This window comes from Staurois parvus, unplaced genomic scaffold (genome assembly GCF_062004578.1).
Source record: "Staurois parvus isolate SC_StPar_1 unplaced genomic scaffold, SC_StPar_1.0 ptg001670l, whole genome shotgun sequence".
NCBI lineage: Eukaryota > Metazoa > Chordata > Amphibia > Anura > Ranidae > Staurois > Staurois parvus.
Window position 1 is genome coordinate 499,459 of NW_028319466.1, and position 22,327 is coordinate 521,785.

The window sequence follows — 22,327 nt, forward strand, 5'->3', positions numbered from 1 at the left end:
AATGCCCTCTGAAGAGCGATCCACCTTGGATCTTCAGAGGGCTAGTGGTTGGGCTTCCATGGTGACCCAAGGTGGTAGTTGGGTGGCCTGAAGTGGTATTTGGGTTTCCATAGTGACCTGGGCTGGTGGTTGGGTGGCCTGAGGTGGTGGTTTGGTGGCCTGAGGTGGTGGTTGGCCTTTAATGGTGACCTGATGTGGTGATTGGGTGGCCTTGGGTGGTGGTTGGGCTTCCACAATGGCCTTGCGGTGGGGCGTACCTAGTACAAACGTAAGACCATGAGATACTCGTTTCGGGGAATGCCTTTTCCTTCTTCACGGCTTGAGCCAACAATCTGTAATTGAATCTGCACAGAGTTCACTATGAAGCCCAGATAAAGGTTACAAAAGGGCCTGAATCCTCAATGTGTCCAATCAGCAAAGAGAGCAGCCAGCTAAATCCCAGATTCAATCAGAAACTATTGAATCAACCCCGTAAGGAGGAGGTCTTTCCCCTGAAACGCGTTGGTGGTATTTGATGCAAAAATTATTAAAATGAATCACCAAGCCAGATGAACGCTATACTAAGCGCTCCTGAACAGGGGCGGACGGACCATTTGGAAACTCAGGCACTGCCCGAGGGCCCGGGGTCAGTAGGGGGCCCCATGAGATGCCCCTGGTACCTTTTTCATAGACTTTTTTGAGTTTGGGCAAGGACACAGGGGCCCCATGATCCCCTATTGCCCGGGGGCCCCATGAGTTGTCAGTCCGCCCCTGGATCACCATCGGATTACAGAACGAACGATATTTTTGATTGAAAAAGCGTTCGGAATTCGACCCGTGTATAGCCTGCTAAAGTCCGAACGAAGTAAAAGCCCCTTTATTCTAACAATCCAGGGTGGCACGGTGTCGTTTTTCATGGCATGGCCGGGGATTGCGCATCTTCAGTTACCGGCAGTCCTCTTTTCTGCTGTGTTAGAAAATTCCGGAGTGTTCATCCACAGCAGTAATTACAGGACACTAGGTTAATCCTTGCTAATCTCTGCACAACAGGCATTAGCAGACTGTTAGGTGACACATCTGTCATTTACAGCTATATTTAGCCGGGTTGGAATAACTTGCAGATACTGCGGAGAATGAAGACTCGGCCTCCAGGTATCATGAATGTCCCTAAGCATACCCTTCATGAAAAGGGACCAGGAAGTCCAGAGCAAAGCAGAGCCTTGGATTTAGTGGCAGCACCAAGGATTGAGGGTAAACCCCCCACACAACTCCAATTATACCTGGGGGGGGTCAGATCTGCCTCACCCTCCCAACTTTTTTTTTCAGGTACCAACATTATGGTCCTGGATCTCATTTGAATGTACCCATGGTGCGCATTTCGTCCACCCATTTTCTGGATGGGTGAGCCCAGATCCCACCTATTTATTTATGTTAGGTACTTGTATAGCGCCGTCAATTTACGCAGTGCTTTTACATTGACCTTGAGGGTTAGGGACTGATGTGAATGTACTATATATATATATTACATTCACATCAGTCCCTAACCCTCAAGGGGCGTACAATCTAAGATCCCTAACCCTCAAGGGGCGTACAATCTAAGATCCCTAACCCTCAAGGGGCGTACAATCTAAGGTCCCTAACCCTCAAGGGGCGTACAATCTAAGGTCCCTAACCCTCAAGGGGCGTACAATCTAAGATCCCTAACCCTCAAGGGGCGTACAGTCTAAGGTCCCTAACCCTCAAGGGGCGTACAATCTAAGGTCCCTAACCCTCAAGGGGAGTACAGTCTAAGGTCCCTAACCCTCAAGGGGCGTACAGTCTAAGGTCCCTAACCCTCAAGGGGAGTACAATCTAAGATCCCTAACCCTCAAGGGGTGTACAGTCTAAGGTCCCTAACCCTCAAGGGGCGTACAATCTAAGGTCCCTAACCCTCAAGGGCGTACAATCTAAGGTCCCTAACCCTCAAGGGGAGTACAATCTAAGATCCCTAACCCTCAAGGGGTGTACAGTCTAAGGTCCCTAACCCTCAAGGGGCGTACAGTCTAAGGTCCCTAACCCTCAAGGGGCGTACAATCTAAGGTCCCTAACCCTCAAGGGGAGTACAATCTAAGGTCCCTAACCCTCAAGGGGCGTACAATCTAAGGTCCCTAACCCTCAAGGGGAGTACAATCTAAGGTCCCTAACCCTCAAGGGGAGTACAATCTAAGGTCCCTAACCCTCAAGGGGCGTACAATCTAAGGTCCCTAACCCTCAAGGGGAGTACAATCTAAGGTCCCTAACCCTCAAGGGGTGTACAGTCTAAGGTCCCTATCCCTCAAGGGGTGTACAGTCTAAGGTCCCTAACCCTCAAGGGGCGTACAATCTAAGGTCCCTAACCCTCAAGGGGCGTACAATCTAAGGTCCCTAACCCTCAAGGGGCGTACAATCTAAAGTTCTTAACCTGTTCACACCGGGCCACACACAAATGTGCTGCCTCCTGGCGTCGGGGCTTAGACACCGAGCGGCCGCACATTTGCGTTCAGGTAAGAAAAAACATATGTGCTGAGAGCGCACGCCCTGCGCGCTCCCAGCACACATGTCCAGTACTCACGGAAAGGTCCCGGCCTCCTCTTTCGATCGGGACCTTTCCCGATCATGTGACGACGTGTCACAGCGGTCACATGCTCCCTAAACCCTGCCCGTCCCGGCTTCTGAAACTCTTAAAGGGCTGGGAGGCGCTGGCGTGAAGGGGTTAACTCACATTCATACATACACATACTAGGGCCAATTTAGACAGGAGCCAATTCACCTACCAGCATGTCTTTGGAGTGTGGGAGTAAACCGACGCAGTCACAGGGAGAACATGCAAACTCCAGGCAGGTGGTGCCATGGTTGGCATTCGAACCAACGACCCGAGTACTGTCAGGCTGAAGTGCTAACCGTTTAGCCACTGTGCTGCCCATACCTATTTATAGGTTTGTCCTGCCCAGACCCCATTTCTGAATGAAGGGACTGCCCACTCGCAACCTAAATCCCCACAATAATGCCATTTTCAGTTACAGTGCATAGAAGGCTAATGCTGAGATCCCAGGATTTGGCCTTGGACACAGAGGGCCAACATCCATGACTTTCCTGGCAAATCCAGGTCGGTTTAGCTTCTATGGTGTTGGTACTAGCACTGAAATGTTGTCTTGTGGGCACACTAGGCATTAGCAGACAGTAAGATGTCTGCTGGGGATCCCAGGACTTGGCCTTGGACACAGAGGGCCAACATCCATGACTTTCCTGGAAATCTCAGGTCAGTTTGGCTTCTATGGTGTTGGTACTAGCACTGAAATGTTGTCTTGTGGGCACATTAGGCATTAGCAGACAGTAAGACATCTGCTGGGGATCCCAGGACTTGGCCTTGGACACAGAGGGCCAACATCCATGACTTTCCTGGCAAATCCAGGGCGGTTGGCTTCTATGGTGTTGGTACTAGCACTGAAATGTTGTCTTGTGGGCACATTAGGCATTAGCAGACAGTAAGACATCTGCTGGGGATCCCAGGACTTGGCCTTGGACACAGAGGGCCAACATCCATGACTTTCCTGGCAAATCCAGGGCGGTTGGCTTCTATGGTGTTGGTACTAGCACTGAAATGTTGTCTTGTGGGCACATTAGGCATTAGCAGAAAGTAAGACGTCTATCCTTGAAAGGTTACATATAGCAGGGTTGAAATCGCTTACAGATACTGCAGAGAATGAACAAGACTAGTGAAGACGTGGCCTCCTAGTATAATGGTTCATAGAATGGAACCAGCTATGGCAAAGCACAGCCTTGGATTTGGTGGCAACATCAAGGATTGGGGGATAATCTCCACACACAACCTTAAATACCTGCTGGGGGTCAGATCTGCCTCACCTTCCATTGTTTTTTTTCCAGGTAATGCACACTTGCCAACATTGTGATTCTGGATGCCAGGACACCATTCGGGGCTCATGTACACTGCAGCTGATAAACTCACGTTTAGGAGCTCTTCTGCTTTTTTTTTTTTTTTCAGCAGCCCCTGAACTCTCCCTAATGTATTCCTCTGTCTCCATGTACACATCGTCCTTTACAGGCAGTTGAGTTTACAGTCGTTTTTTTTAACACACCAAACTTGCGTTCAGGAGTAGATTTTACTGGCGTTTCAAATGCGTGTAAAAGCCCCCAGCTACCCGGAGAGACCCCAGCCCCCTCCACAGATCACATGCCCAATAGTTACCCCCAGCCCTCCCCAGTAACCACATTTCTTACAGGGCCACTGAATCTGCTGCAATATCCACAAACTCCCATTTCCCCAGAGTGACCCCCAGCCGCAATCGTCACCCTCCAGCATTTGAATACATATTTTGCATTCCTATACATTTATTTTGTTAGTATCTGGATTTTTTTGTTGTTTTTAACTTTTGGGGCATTTATTTATTTATTTCAGGTACTTCTATAGCACCGTCAATGTACGCAGCGCTTTACATATATATTGTACATTCACATCAGTCCCTAACCCTCAAGGGGCGTACAACCTAAGGTCCCTAACCCTCAAGGGGCGTACAATCTAAGGTCCCTAACCCTCAAGGGGCGTACAATCTAAGGTCCCTAACCCTCAAGGGGCGTACAATCTAAGGTCCCTAACCCTCAATGGGGCGTACAATCTAAGGTCCGTAACCCTCAAGGGGCGTACAGTCTAAGGTCCCTAACCCTCAAGGGGCGTACAATCTAAGGTCCGTAACCCTCAAGGGGCGTACAGTCTAAGGTCCCTAACCCTCAAGGGGCGTACAATCTAAGGTCCCTAACCCTCAAGGGGCGTACAATCTAAGGGGCGTACAATCTAAGGTCCCTCACCCTCAAGGGGTGTACAATCTAAGGTCCCTAACCCTCAAGGGGCATACAATCTAAGGGGCGTACAATCTAAGGTCCCTCACCCTCAAGGGGTGTACAATCTAAGGTCCCTAACCCTCAAGGGGTGTACAATCTAAGGTCCCTAACCCTCAAGGGGCGTACAATCTAAAGTCCCTAACCCTCAAAGGGTGTACAATCTAAGGTCCCTAACCCTCAAGGGGCGTACAATCTAAGGACCCTAACCCTCAAGGGGCGTACAATCTAAGGACCCTAACCCTCAAGGGGCGTACAATCTCAGGTCCCTAACCCTCAAGGGGCGTACAATCTAAGGTCCCTCACCCTCAAGGGGTGTACAATCTAAGGTCCCTAACCCTCAAGGGGTGTACAATCTAAGGTCCCTAACCCTCAAAGGGCGTACAATCTAAGGTCTCTAACCCTCAAGGGGCATACAATCTAAGGGGCGTACAATCTAAGGTCCCTCACCGTCAAGGGGTGTACAATCTAAGGTCCCTAACCCTCAAGGGGTGTACAATCTAAGGTCCCTAACCCTCAAGGGGCGTACAATCTAAAGTCCCTAACCCTCAAAGGGCGTACAATCTAAGGTCTCTAACCCTCAAGGGGTGTACAATCTAAGGTCCCTAACCCTCAAGGGGCGTACAATCTAAGGTCCCTAACCCTCAAGGGGCGTACAATCTTAGGTCCCTAACCCTCAAGGGGCGTACAATCTAAGGTCCCTAACCCTCAAGGGGCGTACAATCTAAGGTCCCTAACCCTCAAGGGGCGTACAATCTAAGGTCCCTAACCCTCAAGGGGCGTACAATCTAAGGTCCCTCACCCTCAAGGGGCGTACAATCTAAGGGGCATACAATCTAAGGTCCCTAACCCTCAAGGGGTGTACAATCTAAGGTCCCTAACCCTCAAGGGGCGTACAATCTAAAGTCCCTAACCCTCAAAGGGCGTACAATCTAAGGTATGGAAGGTTTTGGAAGACTTTGCTGAGCCCAAACCTAAATAAGGCTGAGAACCCTAATCTACAGAGCTGATTGGTTACTTTTTATCTCCACATGCACATTGTTAGCGCTGTTTGATTAATTAGTTGTTATAGTGTCTGTCTCGCCCTCCTTACACCTCGGCGCTCATCCCCTGTCATCACACTCAGCAACACGTAGCACTGCGAGACAGATTACCTCTCACCTTCCAAGCTGATTTGCGGTTTATCCAGTAAGATATTAAGGTTGACTTTAACAACTCTGCTCAAGGTTTTTCCTCCTCCGTGCCAGTCATAGAATTATTCTGTTATCCACATATAAAATGGCGGTGGGAAAAACACATCAGATAATTACAGATTAATAATACACAAATATGGAGATGTGCTTTTAAAGGGTGCACATTTGGGAAATAGATGAGGTGCAGAGCAGATAAAACTGACATTTTTTAGCAATTTTAAGTGGAAAAACACATTTTATATTCTCCCCGGGCTCTAAATCTATTGTACATTCACATCAGTCCCTAACCCTCAAGGGGCGTACAATCTAAGGTCCCTAACCCTCAAGGGGCGTACAATCTAAGGTCTCTAACCCTCAAGGGGTGTACAATCTAAGGTCCCTAACCCTCAAGGGGCGTACCATCTAAGGTCCCTAACCCTCAAGGGGCGTACAATCTAAGGTCCCTAACCCTCAAGGGGCGTACAATCTAAGGTCCCTAACCCTCAAGGGGCGTACAATCTAAGGTCCCTAACCCTCAAGGGGCGTACAATCTAAGGTCCCTAACCCTCAAGGGGCGTACAATCTAAGGTCCCTAACCCTCAAGGGGCGTACAATCTAAGGTCCCTAACCCTCAAGGGGCGTACAATCTAAGGTCCCTAACCCTCAAGGGGTGTACAATCTAAGGTCCCTAACCCTCAAGGGGCGTACCATCTAAGGTCCCTAACCCTCAAGGGGCGTACAATCTAAGGTCCCTAACCCTCAAGGGGCGTACAATCTAAGGTCCCTAACCCTCAAGGGGCGTACAATCTAAGGTCCCTAACCCTCAAGGGGGGTACAATCTAAGGTCCTTTACTCAGATTCATACATACTAGGGACAATTAACCTACCAGCATGTCTTTAGAGTGTGGGTGGAAACCGGAGTACCTGGAGGAAACCATCACAGGCAAACTCCAGGCATCTAGTGCCTTTTAATTAGATTGGTATTTTAAAGATTTTTTTTAATTTCACACATTATGCCTTTATTTGGGTTGTAGAATACTAGCTTCTTGTGAGAGGGGAAAAAAGCTAATATTTTTCTTTTCTGGTATTTTATTCCTTATTTATTTTTTTCCCATTTTATATAATTAGATAGTGCTGTGAAGAGTACATGTGCATCAGTCTCTGCACCAAAGGAGCTTACACTCCAATGTCCCCCACAGGCACACACTATTATACATTTATATAGATCTAACATAGACCGCAGTGCTGTACAGAGAACACTGAGCCAGTCACATCAGTCTCTGTACCAGAGGAGCTTACACTCTAATGTCCCCTCCCCCACAGTCACATCAGTCTCTGTACCAGAGGAGCTTACACTCTAATGTCCCCTCCCCCACAGTCACATCAGTCTCTGTACCAGAGGAGCTTACACTCTAATGTCCCCTCCCCCACAGTCACATCAGTCTCTGTACCAGAGGAGCTTACATTCTAATGTCCCCTCCCCCCCACAGTCACATCAGACTCTGTACCAGAGGAGCTTACACTCTAATGTCCCCATCACATTATTGTACATTTATATAGCTCTGACATAGACTGCAGCGCTGTACAGAGAACACTGAGCTAGTCACATCTGTCTCTGCACCAGAGGAGCTTACACTCTAATGTCCCCTCCCCCACAGTCACATCTGTCACTGCACCAGAGGAGCTTACACTCTAATGTCCCCTCCCCCACAGTCACATCAGTCTCTGTACCAGAGGAGCTTACACTCTAATGTCCCCTCCCCCCCAGTCCCACACTATTATTATACATTTATAGCTCTGACATAGGCCGCAGTGCGGTACAGAGAACACTGAGCTAGTCCCATCTGTCTCTGCACCAGAGGAGCTTACACTCTAATGTCCCCTCCCCCACAGTCACATCTGTCTCTGTACCAGAGGAGCTTACACTCCAATGTCCCCATCACATTATTATACATTTATATAGCTCTGACATAGACTGCAGCGCTGTACTGAGAACACTCAGCCAGTCACATCTGTCTCTGCACCAGAGGAGCTTACACTCTAATGTCCCCTCCCCCACAGTCACACACTATTATTATTATTATACATTTATATAGCTCTGACATAGACTGCAGCACTGTACTGAGAACACTCAGCCAGTCACATCTGTTTCTGTACCAGAGGAGCTTACACTCTAATGTCCCCATCACATTATTATACATTTAACATAACTGTTGTTGTGCAGTTGGAGGATGCTCACACAAACACAGAGATCATACAGCCTCCATGCTGATATTGTTCAGATAGGGAACTGAACTGTGAACCCTAGTGCAGTACTTGCCAATAGACCACAATGCTGCCCTGTTAGCTGAAGCTCACTCTGGTCTTGTGTCTTCTATGATTACAGAAGTTCTTCCTCTGGTGGAATTTTATCTGGAAGAAGGGATTTCTGATGAAGAGGCCATGTCACTCATCAATCTCGAGGCTCCTCGAAGTCACCCCAATAAAGACAAGTGGCAGGAAATGTCCTCCGCTGGTATCCTTTTTACTCAAAGTGATCGTCTGTCTTTTTTTTTTCGTTAGTTTTTACAAGTGTGCGTGTGTGTGTGTGGGTGTGTGTGCGTGTGGGTGGGTGTGTGTGCGTGTGGGTGGGTGTGTGTGTGCGTGTGGGTGGGTGTGTATGTGCGTGTGGGTGGGTGTGTATGTGCGTGTGGGTGGGTGTGTATGTGTGTGTGTGTGGGTGGGTGTATGTGTGTGTGTGTGGGTGGGTGTATGTGTGTGTATGTGGGTGGGTGGGTGTATGTGTGTGTGTGTGTGTATGTGGGTGGGTGTGGGTGTGGGTGTGTGTGCGTGTGGGTGTGGGTGTGGGTGGGTGTGTATGTGTGTGTGTATGTGGGTGGGTGTATGTGTGTGTATGTGGGTGGGTGTATGTGTGTGTATGTGGGTGGGTGTATGTGTGTGTATGTGGGTGGGTGTATGTGTATGTGTGTGTGTGTGTGTGTGTGTGTATGTGGGTGGGTGTATGTGGGTGGGTGGGTGTGTGTGCGTGGGTGTGGGTGGGTGTGTGGGTGGGTGTGGGTGTGTGGGTGTGTGCGTGTGTGTGTGTGTGTGTGTATGGGTGTGTGGGTGGGTGTGTGGGTGTGTGTGTGTGTGGCCATCAGGTCTCTTGATTATCTTCAGTGCAGGTTTACATAAACACCTAGCAGAGAGTGCAGCACAAAGTAGTACTGACAAGTCAATCAATCTAGGAGGACATTGCTGTGGGTCATAGCAGTGAGGTGATTGAGGACTAAGAGGCAGAAGGGTCGATCGATCGAAGGAAGACTCCAAAATCATAGCTGTGTCAAAATCCATGGATAAAGGATGACCAGGGTGGAGAGGCGAGGGTAAAAAAAAAAAAAAATCACTCATCCATCTATGCTGATGTGACTTCTGTAATATAGAAGTCTATGGGGCTGAAAGCGAACTGAAGTCCACCAGGAAACTTTTCCAAAATCACACTGTGCTGAGTTGATTAGAAGGGCACCAGTGAATATAACCGGATTTCTCTTGTCATGCGATTCTGTAAACCGTGGCTTGAAAACTTCCCTCAGGTACGTTGCGGTTTCCATACATTTCAATAAAGTACATTGTTTTTGGTGTAGTTTATTTTTTTACTGGACCAAACATGCACGAAAGATGCAGCAAGCAGGATTTTTTTACCGCAACTGAAGCGCAATGGACCCGTGTGAAGAGCTACATAGGATTTAAAGAGATGCAGTTTCCTTCCGCTTTTCTTCCACTTTTTTTTTCTTTATTGAAGAATGCACCAAAAGCAGATCAGTGTGAAAGTTGCCTTACTTGGGTCTTTTTCAAGAGATTGTTTGGCTTTCTCTGGATAACCACTTCTACTCCCTACATGCCTCTGATTTTTTGCTAGTGTCCTAGTAGGATGGATGCTGCTATGCTTAGAAAAGTCCAATGTTTTGGCTAGTCTTTGATATATATTTTCTTTAATCAAGATTTCTGCTACATTGCTGCTGAGCCGGTCACCCTGTGGAGCTATCTGGATCGGCCTTTCATCAGTTACAAAGTTAGTCTGGCTGAAAAAAGACAAAAGTCCATCCAGTTCAACCAAAAAATAAAAAAAAAGTTATAATCCTACACCCACAGTTGAACCAGAGGAAGGCAAAAATACCCAGCAAATCACGATCCAATTTGCTCCTGCAGGGAAAAAATTCCTTCCTGATCCCCCGAGAGGCAATCCGATATTCCCTGGATCAACTTTACCTATAAATGTTATATCCAGTTCAGGGGCGGACTGACAACTCATGGGGCCCCCGGGCAATAGGGGATCATGAGGCCCCTGTGTCCTTGCCCAAACTTAAAAAAGCCTATGATAAAGGTACCAGGGGCATCTCATGGGGCCCCCTACTGACCCCGGGCCGTCGGGCAGTGCCCGAGTACTCGAATGGTCAGTTCACCCCTGATCCAGTTATATTCTGTGTATCTAAGAAAGAATCCAGGACTTTTTTAAAACAATCCACTGAGCTGGCCAGAACCAACTCTTGAGGAAGTCTATTCCACATTGCACAGCTCTTACTGTCTGACTTTGGAGGCTGTACTTGGACCCTGTTGGGTTGGTAGGGCTAGATTTAAATGTGACCTTTGGGCGCTGGGCTCTGCATTGCAGTTCTTCTCATTCCTTTGTGTACTGGATAAAAGATAAGTGCACCTTTTAAAGAAAAAAAGAAACACCTATGTGGGTGCAGTATTGATCTGATGCTGCAGTTGTCCCCCGCCGGCTCTAAGACTTGGCTGCTGATCGCTCAGTTCTCAGTCTTCAGTGAGCAGAAAGAGGTGACTGTCAGCCACCAGCTCTGTGCTCTGCCCCTCCAGCGCTCAATGAAGCAGCGGGCTGCGAAGTAGATGGAAGTAGCTGGCAAGGGCTCTCAGCGGCATGGTGAGAGGCTGAACCAGCTGCCGGCCAGGCATGTGGGCGGATCCCGACATTATTGTTGGGATCCCTGCACAGCCTGGACCAGCTGTGAGCTGACAGCAGACTTTAGCCCTCTGTTGGCTGGATCTGGCTCATAGAAGTGCACTCCTGTGACCCATAGGAGAAGTATGACCAAAAGAGCTTTAGGTATACTTCTTCTCCAAGTTAGCCATAGAGCACTTTCCAGGTCCAGAGTCCCGGCTTAGTGCTGACCCTATTGCTAATGACTCACTTTGTGAATAGGCTGAGCATCGGGAGCTGCCTCAATTACGAACACCCATTCGATATCCTGTTTTCTGTCCATTTTACCGCACACATGTTTTTTTAACATGTTTAAAATATTGTCTGACAGGTCACGTCATTTGTGTCTTTCTTGATTAAAACGTGTCACAAACTTCATAATTGTGAGTTAATGACCTTAACAAAAAAAAAAGACACACAAACGCTGAGACTAGATGATGATGATGAGCCCTTCATGGATGGCGACCCCTTCACAGCAAAGTTAAGTTTTGAGGTGGGTGACCAGTTCCTAATGTAGAAGGTACAGAAGATGTATGATGAAACACTCCAGTTATGGTGTCGGCTATAAAACCTAGAAAAAAAAAACCCCAAAAATGAATCAAGCAACCAATAAAAATAAGACCTGAGAAATGATTTGTGACTCTAACCAACTCTCTTCTGTCCTGCAGCAAGGCGGCTCTGAGTTTGTCCCCGTGGTTGTGTCCCGTTCGGTCCTGAGAGCCATGAGCAGGAGGGACGTCATGGTGAAGCGTTGGCCGCATCCTCTGAAGTGGCAGTACTTCCGCTCACTGCTCCCCGATGTCTCCATCACCATGTGCCAGTCCTGTTTCCAGGTATGTGCTGCCTATACACTTGCTGCCCTGATGGGAAAGTGTGACGGACCGCCTATCGCCACGCCTGGGTGCCTCCTTGCCGCTGGGACACAGGACCAAAGTATTATAGCTGGGCATTGCGCCCAAGAACTAGACAACACCAGCGTAGGTGCAAAATTGGAACTCTTAATTGAACAGAAATACAGGTTTTTATACATTTCAGAAATAAGGGCAGTCCCCACATGAACATTAACCCCCCTGGCGGTATTCCCGAATGTAGCTCGGGGTAAAGTTTCAGCACCACAAGCGGTAACCCCCCCGAGCTACACTCGGGAATACACTGCAGCGTTGCTCCGGGATCTCTTCTTCACTTACCTTGTCCTGCGCTCCCGCGATGTCCCTCCTGCAGTGTCCCCGGCAATGTCCTCCGGCCGATGCCGGCATCTGTCTTCCGGGTTCCGTTCCCTGCGACGTCGGGACGTACGGGGGACGGAACTGGCGGGAAATTTGAACGTTGTAAAAGTGACATTCACTAAATACATAAAATCACATCGTATAACATTCCTGTATCAAACCATTTCACATACATTGTGTCCCGAGTGCTTTGTCCGGCGCCCTGCCTGCATTTTTACTGTTCTTTCTGCCTGGAAACTGAGAAACGTCCATGGCGTCCAAAAAGCGTCCCTTTAGGTCAGACGCGGTTTTAGACCGGCTAGAGAACAGCGATAGTAAATCAGAACCACTTGCAGAATTGAGTGATAATGATTGGTGGGGGAAATTCCTCATCAGACACTGAAAACGATTCTGCGACTGAGCTCAGCGATGTGCCAACTTGGCGCTCTATTTCACATTTCAGTGTTTTTGGTTTGATTATATTATTGAATTACATTTATTATTATTATATTATTAATTTTAATGATTATTTTTTAAATTATAATTTATGATTTCGTTTTTCAAATTTTATCATCCCCGGGATGTTTACTAGACTCTTGTTCGGACAGATTTCAGGGAGTTATTCCTCCTAAAAATTACAGGCCTACAATAAAAAAAATACATATTTCCATGCAAAAAAAAGTACCGCTTAGAGCACAGAAATATGGACATAATCAGACCGCTAGGGAGGTTAAAAAGAAATATTACACATCGGGATAAACATCTCACACTGATTAGGTAACGAGGTCAAGTTGACAGAAGACTAATCCCATCATGTAGGAACCTCCAGGAGGACTAGCCAACAGACAGAAACAATAGGTGACTCAATGAACTCAATTAACAATGGGACAAAGATACAACAGTAAACATGTGACACCGTAATAAAGAGATTTTAGAAAGAGACCTCACCATCAGGTTGTTTTGAGCTTGTTATTTCAACATCTTCTTAGAGTCTCTGAGTTTGGGGGGGTTGTAGCAGTCAATGCTAGTTTGGGCACAGAGTCCCCAAATCTATATCATGATCCTCCAGTTCTCAGAGTCTGTGTGTTTTGGGGAGTCATGGACTTGAATCCAAAGTAAAACTACTCCAAAAGGTCCTCCAGGCACAGACCTCCCAAAGAATAGAGGCGCCTCAAACGCCAGGGCTCAGAGTCAGTAGGCAAGAGGCTATCTTCAGTCTCCTCCAAAAGCCCCTGGCCCGGTTGGGTCAGTCACAGAAAGCATTTAATAAGTCCAGGACCTGACCCTTTACCCCCTCCAGAAACAAAGGACCCAAGAGTTTTTTTTTTTTCTTTGTTCAGTCTGGCTCAGCTGGTCTTGGTGGTCACACACAGGAGCAAAGTGTGTGCGCGTGTATGGAGGGAAGAGAAAAGTTCACTTTAATTATTTTAAAGTAAATGTAAACAAAGTGGTTCTAAAGGCAGAAGGTTTCTTTTTACCTGAATGCATTCTACTCATTAGGGTAAAGAAACCTTCTACATGTAGCCCCCCCCCCCCCATAGCCCCCTTGAGCTCGAACCAGCGATGTGCACAAGATCAAAGGCTCTCCTGGCTTTCTCCCTCCTCATTGACTCAGACACAGCAGGAGGAGCCATTTTTTAATCACAGCCAGTGAGGAGGGAGCGGGGGGCAGGGCAATGCACTGTGTGGACACACAGAGCCGGCTCAATAGGGAACAGGCATGAGTGACCCCATTGCAAGTAGCTTGCAATGGGGGCACTCGGCTGGGGGGAGGGGCCAGGAGTGCTGATGAGGGAGCAAAACCATTGCATAGGGCAGGTAAGTATAACATGTTTGTTATTTTTTTATAAAACTAGAACATTTTCCATTATAACTGACTGTATATCAAACACTATTGTCCTTCTTTTTTTTTTTTCCCAGTAAAACGCTGTTAACATTTCTTTGTCCACCTTTTGTTGCATCTCCGTGCTGATGATCTCCTGCAGATTTTGCACTTTCTGTACTTCCTGCACTTTTCTACATGCACTCCAGCAATGTCTACATGGCATTTCTCATGGCGGGTTTCCTGATGATAACAGTGGACAATTCCTACCTAATGGGTGTTCAAACAGCTTTGGAAGCCCATTTTAACAATTGATTTCAAGCCCAACTCCGGGCAAAAAAAAAAAGTTCTCCCATGCAGTGGCTGTGCCTGCACTGTATGGGTTAGCGGCTTGGTTTGTCCAAGGGCAAACAGAAAGTGAATACTCACCCAGTCCTCTGCTCCAGCAGCAAACAATGCTCCCCCATGATCCAGTGATGGACTGATCCTGATGTCCTCATGTTCATTGATGACGTCAGAAACAGTCTACTGCACAAGACCGCTAGACCGCAGGGGGGACAGGAGCAAAAGCATCGGTCTTGTGCTGGGAGGATTAGGTAAGTATATCTACCTTTTCCAATCCCCTAGACCACAGGTGTCAAACACAAGGCCCGAGGGCCGAATCTGGTCCTCCAGGCCATTTCATGTGGCCCTTGCACCTCTCCTGCAGGTACCCCCTTGTCTCCGCCCCCACCTTGTCTCACCAGTCCCCAGCAGAGAGGAGAATAGAACAAATCTGCCAAATCCTCCTCATCCCCCCACCCCCTCATCTCTGCCTCCCCTGGTCTCAGCATTCAGCAGATTCTTTAACTGACTCCACTCCTCTGGTCCTCCTCCAGCATCCTCTAGCCCACAGGTGTCAAACACAAGGCCCGCGAGCCGAATCCGGCCTTCCAGGCCATTGCATGTGGCCCTTGCACCTCTCCTAGCCCCTTGTCTCAGCCCCCCACCTTGTCTTAACAGTCGGCAGCAGAGAGGAGAATAGAACTCCTCTGCCAAATCCTGCACCTCTCAGTGCAGCTGCAGCACCCCCTCATCTCTGCCTCCCCTGGTCTCAGCATTCAGCACACTCTGGTAACTGACTCCACTCCTCCTCTGGTCCTCCTCCAGACCCTGCACTTTCTGCTTTCCAGCTCTGCCCCAAAAGGGGGTGCTCTGGTCCTCCTCCAGACCCGGCACTTTCTGCTTTCCAGCTCTGCCCCAAAAGGGGGTGCGCTGGTCCTCCTCCAGACCCGGCACTTTCTGCTTTCCAGCTCTGCCCCAACAGGGGGTGCTCTGGTCCTCCTCCAGACCCGGCACTTTCTGCTTTCCATCTCTGCCCCCAAAGAGGGTGCACAGTGATGTTAGGGAGGGTGTGGGATTCTTGACATCTAATGTAAGGGGAGGGTGGGGTGCTCTGGACATCTAGTCTTACAGATACAACCAGCCCTTTGAGGGAAACCATAATGCTGATGCGGCCCGCGATGAAGTGGAGTTTGACACCCCTGTCCTAGACAAAAATGAGCAGTTAACCTCGCTCAGCCCCACTGTAAGGGAAAACTTCTTTTTTTTTTGTTGCCCAGAGTTAAGCTTTAAAATTATAAGTGTGGACATTGCATGGCATAAAAGAATAAAAAGGAAAAAAGGAAATACGTTTTTTCCTAAACAATTAATTACCTTTTTCTTTTACAAATAATATTGTATTAAATAGTTGTCTCTGCAATATTATTATATTCTCTGTGACACACATTAGATCTACTGTGACCTCATAAACCCTTTGTAAGACGAGGAGATTCAACCAGGAGGTGTATAAACACTGCAGGACGGGTTGTCAGAGTCCTCCTCTGTATAATCACTGGGTGTATTATGGACAGATCTCTACTAAACGTCATTTTATTCTGTGACATCGACAGCTATATGAATTGTTATCAAAGAGTGAGAATCTCATTCCACAAAAATTTGCTTGAAAAACATACAGTGGGGATCAAAAGTTTGGGCACCCCAGCTAAAAATTTGTATTAATGTGCATAAAGAAGCCAAGGAAAGATGGAAAAATCTCCAAAAAGGCATCAAATTACAGATTAGACATTCTTATAATATGTCAACAAAATTTAGATTTTATTTCCATCATTTACACTTTCAAAATAACAGAAAACAAAAAAATGGCGTCTGCAAAAGTTTGGGCACCCTGCAGAGTTAATATCTTGTACTGCCCCCTTTGGCAAGTATCACAGCTTGTAAACGCTTTTTGTAGACAGCCAAGAGTCTTTCAATTCTTGTTTGAGGTATCTTTGCCCATTCTTCCTTACAAAAGTCTTCCAGTTCTTTGAGATTTCTGGGCTGTCTGTCACGCACTGCTCTTTTAAGGTCTATCCATAGATTTTCAATTATGTTGAGGTCAGGAGATTGTGAAGGCCATGGCAAAACCTTCAGTTTACGCCTCTTGATGTAATCCCCCGTGGATTTCGAGGTGTGTTTAGGATCATTATCCATTTGTAGAAGCCATCCTCTCTTTAACTTCAGCTTTTTCACAGATGGCATCAAGTTACCATCCAAAATTTGCTGAAATTTTATTGAATCCATTTTTCCTTCTACTCGTGAGATGTTCCCTGTGCCACTGGCTGCAACACAACCCCAAAGCATGATTGATCCAACCCCATGCTTAACAGTTGGACAGAGGTTCTTTTCATTAAATTCTGTGCCCCTTCTTCTCCAAACGTACCTTTGCTCATCCTGGCCAAAAAGTTCAATTTTAACCTCATCGGTCCACAGAACTTGTTTCCAAAATGCATCAGGCTTGTCTATATGTTCATTTGCAAAGTTCAAATGATTTTTGTGGTGAGGACGTAGAAGAGGTTTTCCATGAAGACCATATTTGTACCTCTTTATAGTGGAATAGTGTACCACAACTCCAGTGTCTGCCAGATCTTTCTGGAGGGATCGTGCAGTCAAACGTGGGTTTTGAATTGTTTTTCTCACAATCCTGCGAGCTGTTCTGTCTGATATTTTTCTTGGTCTTCCAGATCTTGTTTTAACTTCCACTGTTCCTGATGACTGCCATTTCTTAATTACATTCCGAACAGAGGATATTGACATCTGAAAACGCTTTGCTATCTTCTTATAGCCTTCTCCAGCTTTGTGAGCGTCAACTATTTTCAGTTTCAGCTTTCTAGACAACTGCTTAGAAGAACCCATGGTGCTGATTGTTGGGGCAAGGTCAGAGGAGTCTGGGCATTTAAAACCTTTGAGATTGACATCACCTGGTCTTCCCAGACGATGATTGAGAACAATCCATGACACTGGCAGGTCTCAGCTTTGCAAAGGGGGCAGTGCATGCTATAAATTCTACAGGGTGCCCAAACTTTTGCAGACGCCATTTTTTTGTTTTCTGTTATTTTGAAAGTGTAAATGATGGAAATAAAATTTAACTTTTGTTGACATATTATAAGAATGTCTAATCTGTAATTTGATGCCTTTTGGAGATTTTTCCATCTTTCCTTGGCTTCTTTATGCACATTAATACAAATTTTTAGCTGGGGTGCCCAAACTTTCGATCCCCACTGTAGATATACTTCTCCCAGATTGTAAGCTCCCAGGATCAGGGCCCTCCTATCCCTCTTGTATTGAACTGTATTGTTGCTGTATTGTCTCCCGTTATATTGTAAAGCGCTGAGCAAACTGTTGGCGCCATAAATCCTGTATAATAATAATAATATATAAATCCTGTATAATAATAATAATAATATATAAATCCTGTATAATAATAATAAATATATAAATCCTGTATAATAATAATAATATATAAATCCTGTATAATAATAATAATAATAGCAATAAATCCTGTATAATAATAATATATAAATCCTGTATAATAATAATAATAATAATAATGTATAAATCCTGTATAATAATAATAATATATAAATCCTGTATAATAATAATAATATATAAATCCTGTATAATAATAATAATAATAATAATAAATCCTGTATAATAATAATATATAAATCCAGTATAATAATAATAATATATAAATCCTGTATAATAATAATAATATATAAATCCTGTAGAATAATAATATATAAATCCTGTATAATAATAATAATAATAATAATATATAAATCCTGTATAATAATAATATATAAATCCTGTATAATAATAATAATATATAAATCCTGTAGAATAATAATATATAAATCCTGTATAATAATAATAATAATAATATATAAATCCTGTATAATAATAATATATAAATCCTGTATAATAATAATAATAATAATATATAAATTCTGTATAATAATAATATATAAATCCTGTATAATAATAATAATAATAATAATATATAAATCCTGTATAATAATAATATATAAATCCTGTATAATAATAATATATAAATCCTGTATAATAATAATAATAATATATAAATCCTGTATAATAATAATAATATATAAATCCTGTATAATAATAATATATAAATCCTGTATAATAATAATATATAAATCCTGTATAATAATAATACTTTTTTTATTGTTTTACTTTTTTAATTTAGAGGGTGTGTTTTTAATGAGGAATTTATTTAGGGTAGTTTAGTTTATTTCATTTAGTGGCGTGTGTGTGTTTGATCATCATGTGTGCACTGTTACTTAAAGCCGAACTCCAGGCAGATTTTTCTAATCCATGTATTATAAGAAAGTCCTTACCTTTTAATAAATATGGTCTTCTTTTTGCAAACAGCCACTGATTATTCTGTTATTGAATGCTGCATTTGCGGGGCTCTGTGTCCATAGTATCCTGTAAGTAAGACTCGTGGCCTCTGTGTCCACATATTCCCAAGGCCATCGGTCGTGTAAGTTTCCCATTGTAGTTCTTTTCTAATAGCAGCAATGTCCTTATGTTATCCTTAGTGGGAGGAACCAGGAATGTCCCATCCACTTTCCATGCCTAATTTGATTGACAGGCCAGGAGGTTCCTGGCTTGTCCTGCCTGCTATGACTTCATACCTTGACTGACAGGCCAGGAGACTTCTGGTATGTCTTGCCCGCCATGACTTCATAACCTGACTGACAGGCCAGGAGACTCCTGGTTTGTCTTGCCTGCCATGACCTCGTAACTTGACTGAACGGCCAGGAGACCTCTGATCTGTCTTGCTCACCATGACCTCATAACTTGACTGAGAGGCCAGGTGACTCCTGGTTTGTCTTGCCTGCCATCTCCTCATACCTTGACTGACGGGGAAGGAAACTTCTGATCTGTCTTGCCCACCATGACTTTATAACTTGACTGACAGGCCAGGAGACTCCTGGTTTCTCCTGCCTGCCATGACCTCATACCTTGACTGACAGGCCAGGAGACTTTTGGTTTCTCGTGTCCACCATGACCCCATAACTTGATAGACAGGCCAGGAGACTTCTAGTATGTCTTGCCCACCATGACCTCATAATCTGACTGACAGGCCAAGAGACTTCTTGTTTGTCTTTCCTGCCATGTCCTCATACCTTGACTGACGGGCAAAGAAACTTCTGATCTGTCTTGCTCGTCATGACCTCATACCTTGACTGACAGGCCAGGAGACTTTTGGTATGTCTTCTCCACCATTACCTCATAACTTGACTGACAGGCCAGGAGACTCCTGTTTTTTCTTGCCTGCCATGACCTCATACTTTGACAGGCCAGGAGACATATGTTCTGTCTTGTCCACCATGACCTCATAATTTGACTGACAGGCCAGGAGACTCCTGGTTTCTCTTGCCAACCATGACCTCATGCCATGACTGGCAGACCAGGAGACTTCTGGTATGTCTTGCCCACCATGACCTCATACCTGGAATGATGGACAAGCAGAATCCAGGAGGTTTCTCCTGCCTGCCATGACCTCATATCTTGACTGGCAGACCAGGAGGCTTCTGAGCTGTCTTCTCCACCATGACCTCATACTTTGTAAAAAAAAAAAAATGGAGAGGCTGTTTGTTTTTCTTTTGCCACAACAGGTCTAGAATAGATGACAGCAGCTTCTGGACCCTTTGGGAGCCAGTTAACGCCTATTTCACCCTTAAAAACCCTAATTTTGCCTTTCTCATTGCCCTCAATTTATCTTGCTAAAATGGCAACATTTAAAAAGAAAAATGTAAGGAAAACTACATAACACCAAAGGATTTGTATTTCTTTTCAGCCACACTTATAATTCACTGATCCCTGCTAGTGATGTTCTTGCATGATTCAGTGAGCAGCCAGGTGACACAGGAAGCTGCAGAGCTGTAGCAGTGAAAAGTAGTGTCACCCCTCTAGTGTTCGCAAAGGTGTGAGAATCACAAGACTGGCTGAACATGATTACAAATAATATTATGGATGGCCAAAAAAAATGTAAAGGGTTGGAGTCTTCTTTATAATGCCCATTGATAGATCCCACAATGCTCTGTTCAGGTCTTGCTCTAACAAATTGTTCTCTTCCTTGTGGCTTCAGACTGAGTTGAAATCATTTCCTTTTTGTTTGCAGATGTTTCACACAGAGGACTACGAACTTCTCGTCCTGCAGCACAACTGCTGTCCCTATTGCCGAAAACCCATGGAGGACCCCAGCCAGTGACATTCCAAGCCTGGACCATATTATACCAGCACTAATAGTCAACCCTTAATTACATCAATATTTTTATATAATTTATTAAATCTTTTTCTACATATTTCCTGTGTCTGGTATTTGCTGATTTAGCGTGTCATCTGCAGGAAAACTATCTGTGAAATATTATATTTTACAGCCATGGACAATAATCAGGGTCCAATTTATGGTTCTGAAACCCCATTTTATCCATAATAGGATCATTTTATGTCATGCCAGCATTATGTTTTGTTTTTTTTTTCTCTGGATAGTCATGGGAATTGTGTAGGGTTAAACCCTCTGTCAGGCTTTGATTATTTCAGAGAATCAAAGGAGCTTTGTCCTTTTGTTGGTTCAATTTCAGAGTGCGGAATGGAGATCTATATTGTAGAATAGAGCACCTCTGGTTATGCAGAGGGACCTCAAGTGGTGCCTTAGATAATTGTACTTTAAAACAAAGTGCACTTATTCTTGTTGCCGCCTTCTCCTCACCCAACATAACCCAACCTCCCCTGTACAGATGTAAAAATGAAAAACAAAATGGCGCTGCGAGAGGACCACACATGAAGAGTCTAGATAGGTTAGTGACAAATGACGGATACAGAGGGAGAAATACAAATAGAGGAATCAGCGTACAATAGTAATGAATTCAAAATAGGTTGACGATGAAGGGACAAATGGAGATGGGGAAGTCCATAGTCAAAGGGTCCTAGGTGGTGGATGGATGGTGAAGGCAGCTTCCCATAGAGCGAAGCAGAACTCTGTAGAAAATAAATCGGACACAAGGGGTCGCCAATCTCAGCTTAGAGGGTTAAAGATTTATTGGTAACGAGGTTTAAAAACTACTTACAAACGTAAGAAGTATAATAGCATGGTAAAGGAATGCCTTTGGTCCATCCTCAGTCTGCCAATGATGTGAAGATGGATCCTGGTTGTGCAGGATGAGCAGAGATGCAGCCATCAGTGTTCAGCAATGCAGAGAGTTTTTGAGAATGGCGCCAAAACCAGCATGGACAGCAAGAAAATTGGGACCTCGGCGGGCGACCAATGGCAGGGCAGGAACAGGGTCAGGTGACGCGTTTCGAAGCACTTGCATCTTCTTCAGACACCAGAGGTCTCCCGCCGAGGTCCCAACTTCCTTGCTGTCTATGCTGGTTTTGGCGCCATTTTCAAAAACTCTCTGCATTACTGAACACTGATGGCTGCATCTCTGCTCATCCTGCACAACCGGGATCCTGTACAGATGTATACTTACCTTAATCCTACGGCCATGGTGCCGCTGTTTGTTTACATTCAGCATTGAAAGTCTTCACTGTCTGGCTGTTTTTTCACATTAAAGCCCTATATACTTTTACAGGACCATCTCCAATTGTTTGCAACTTCGGGACATGGCCTCATAGGATTCAATGGGGCTGTAATGCACAGGCATGGCCAGAACAGTGAGCACTCTGGTCTTCGGAACAAGGTAATTCTGCATCTATGGAGAGGTAGGTTAGGTCAAGGAAGGGGGCAAAAAGGATAAATGCAGTTTGTATTAAAGTGGCTTTATTCTTAGAGCAAAATCCAGGAGTCTGAAGGCATACCATACCAACGGTATTAGAGTAGGCATGCCAAACCAAGGGTATTAGAGTAGGCATGCCAAACCAAGGGTATTAGAGTAGGCATGCCAAACCAAGGGTATTAGAGTAG

At 45.2% G+C, this 22,327-nt stretch overlaps 1 protein-coding gene across 1 annotated transcript in view; it reads left to right on the plus strand.

Annotated features, from left to right (window-relative positions):
- The window catches only part of IFT122 (intraflagellar transport 122), a 135,756-nt gene extending 115,033 nt beyond the window's left edge, over positions 1-20,723 (plus strand). Inside the window, exons 26-29 of the mRNA XM_089663342.1 lie at positions 8,410-8,538; positions 11,415-11,494; positions 11,670-11,834; positions 20,540-20,723. Coding sequence (XP_089519468.1) covers positions 8,410-8,538; positions 11,415-11,494; positions 11,670-11,834; positions 20,540-20,629 — 464 coding nt within the window. The 3' untranslated portion in view covers positions 20,630-20,723. The remainder of the gene's footprint in view (positions 1-8,409; positions 8,539-11,414; positions 11,495-11,669; positions 11,835-20,539) is intronic.
- Positions 20,724-22,327: the final 1,604 nt, after the last annotated feature.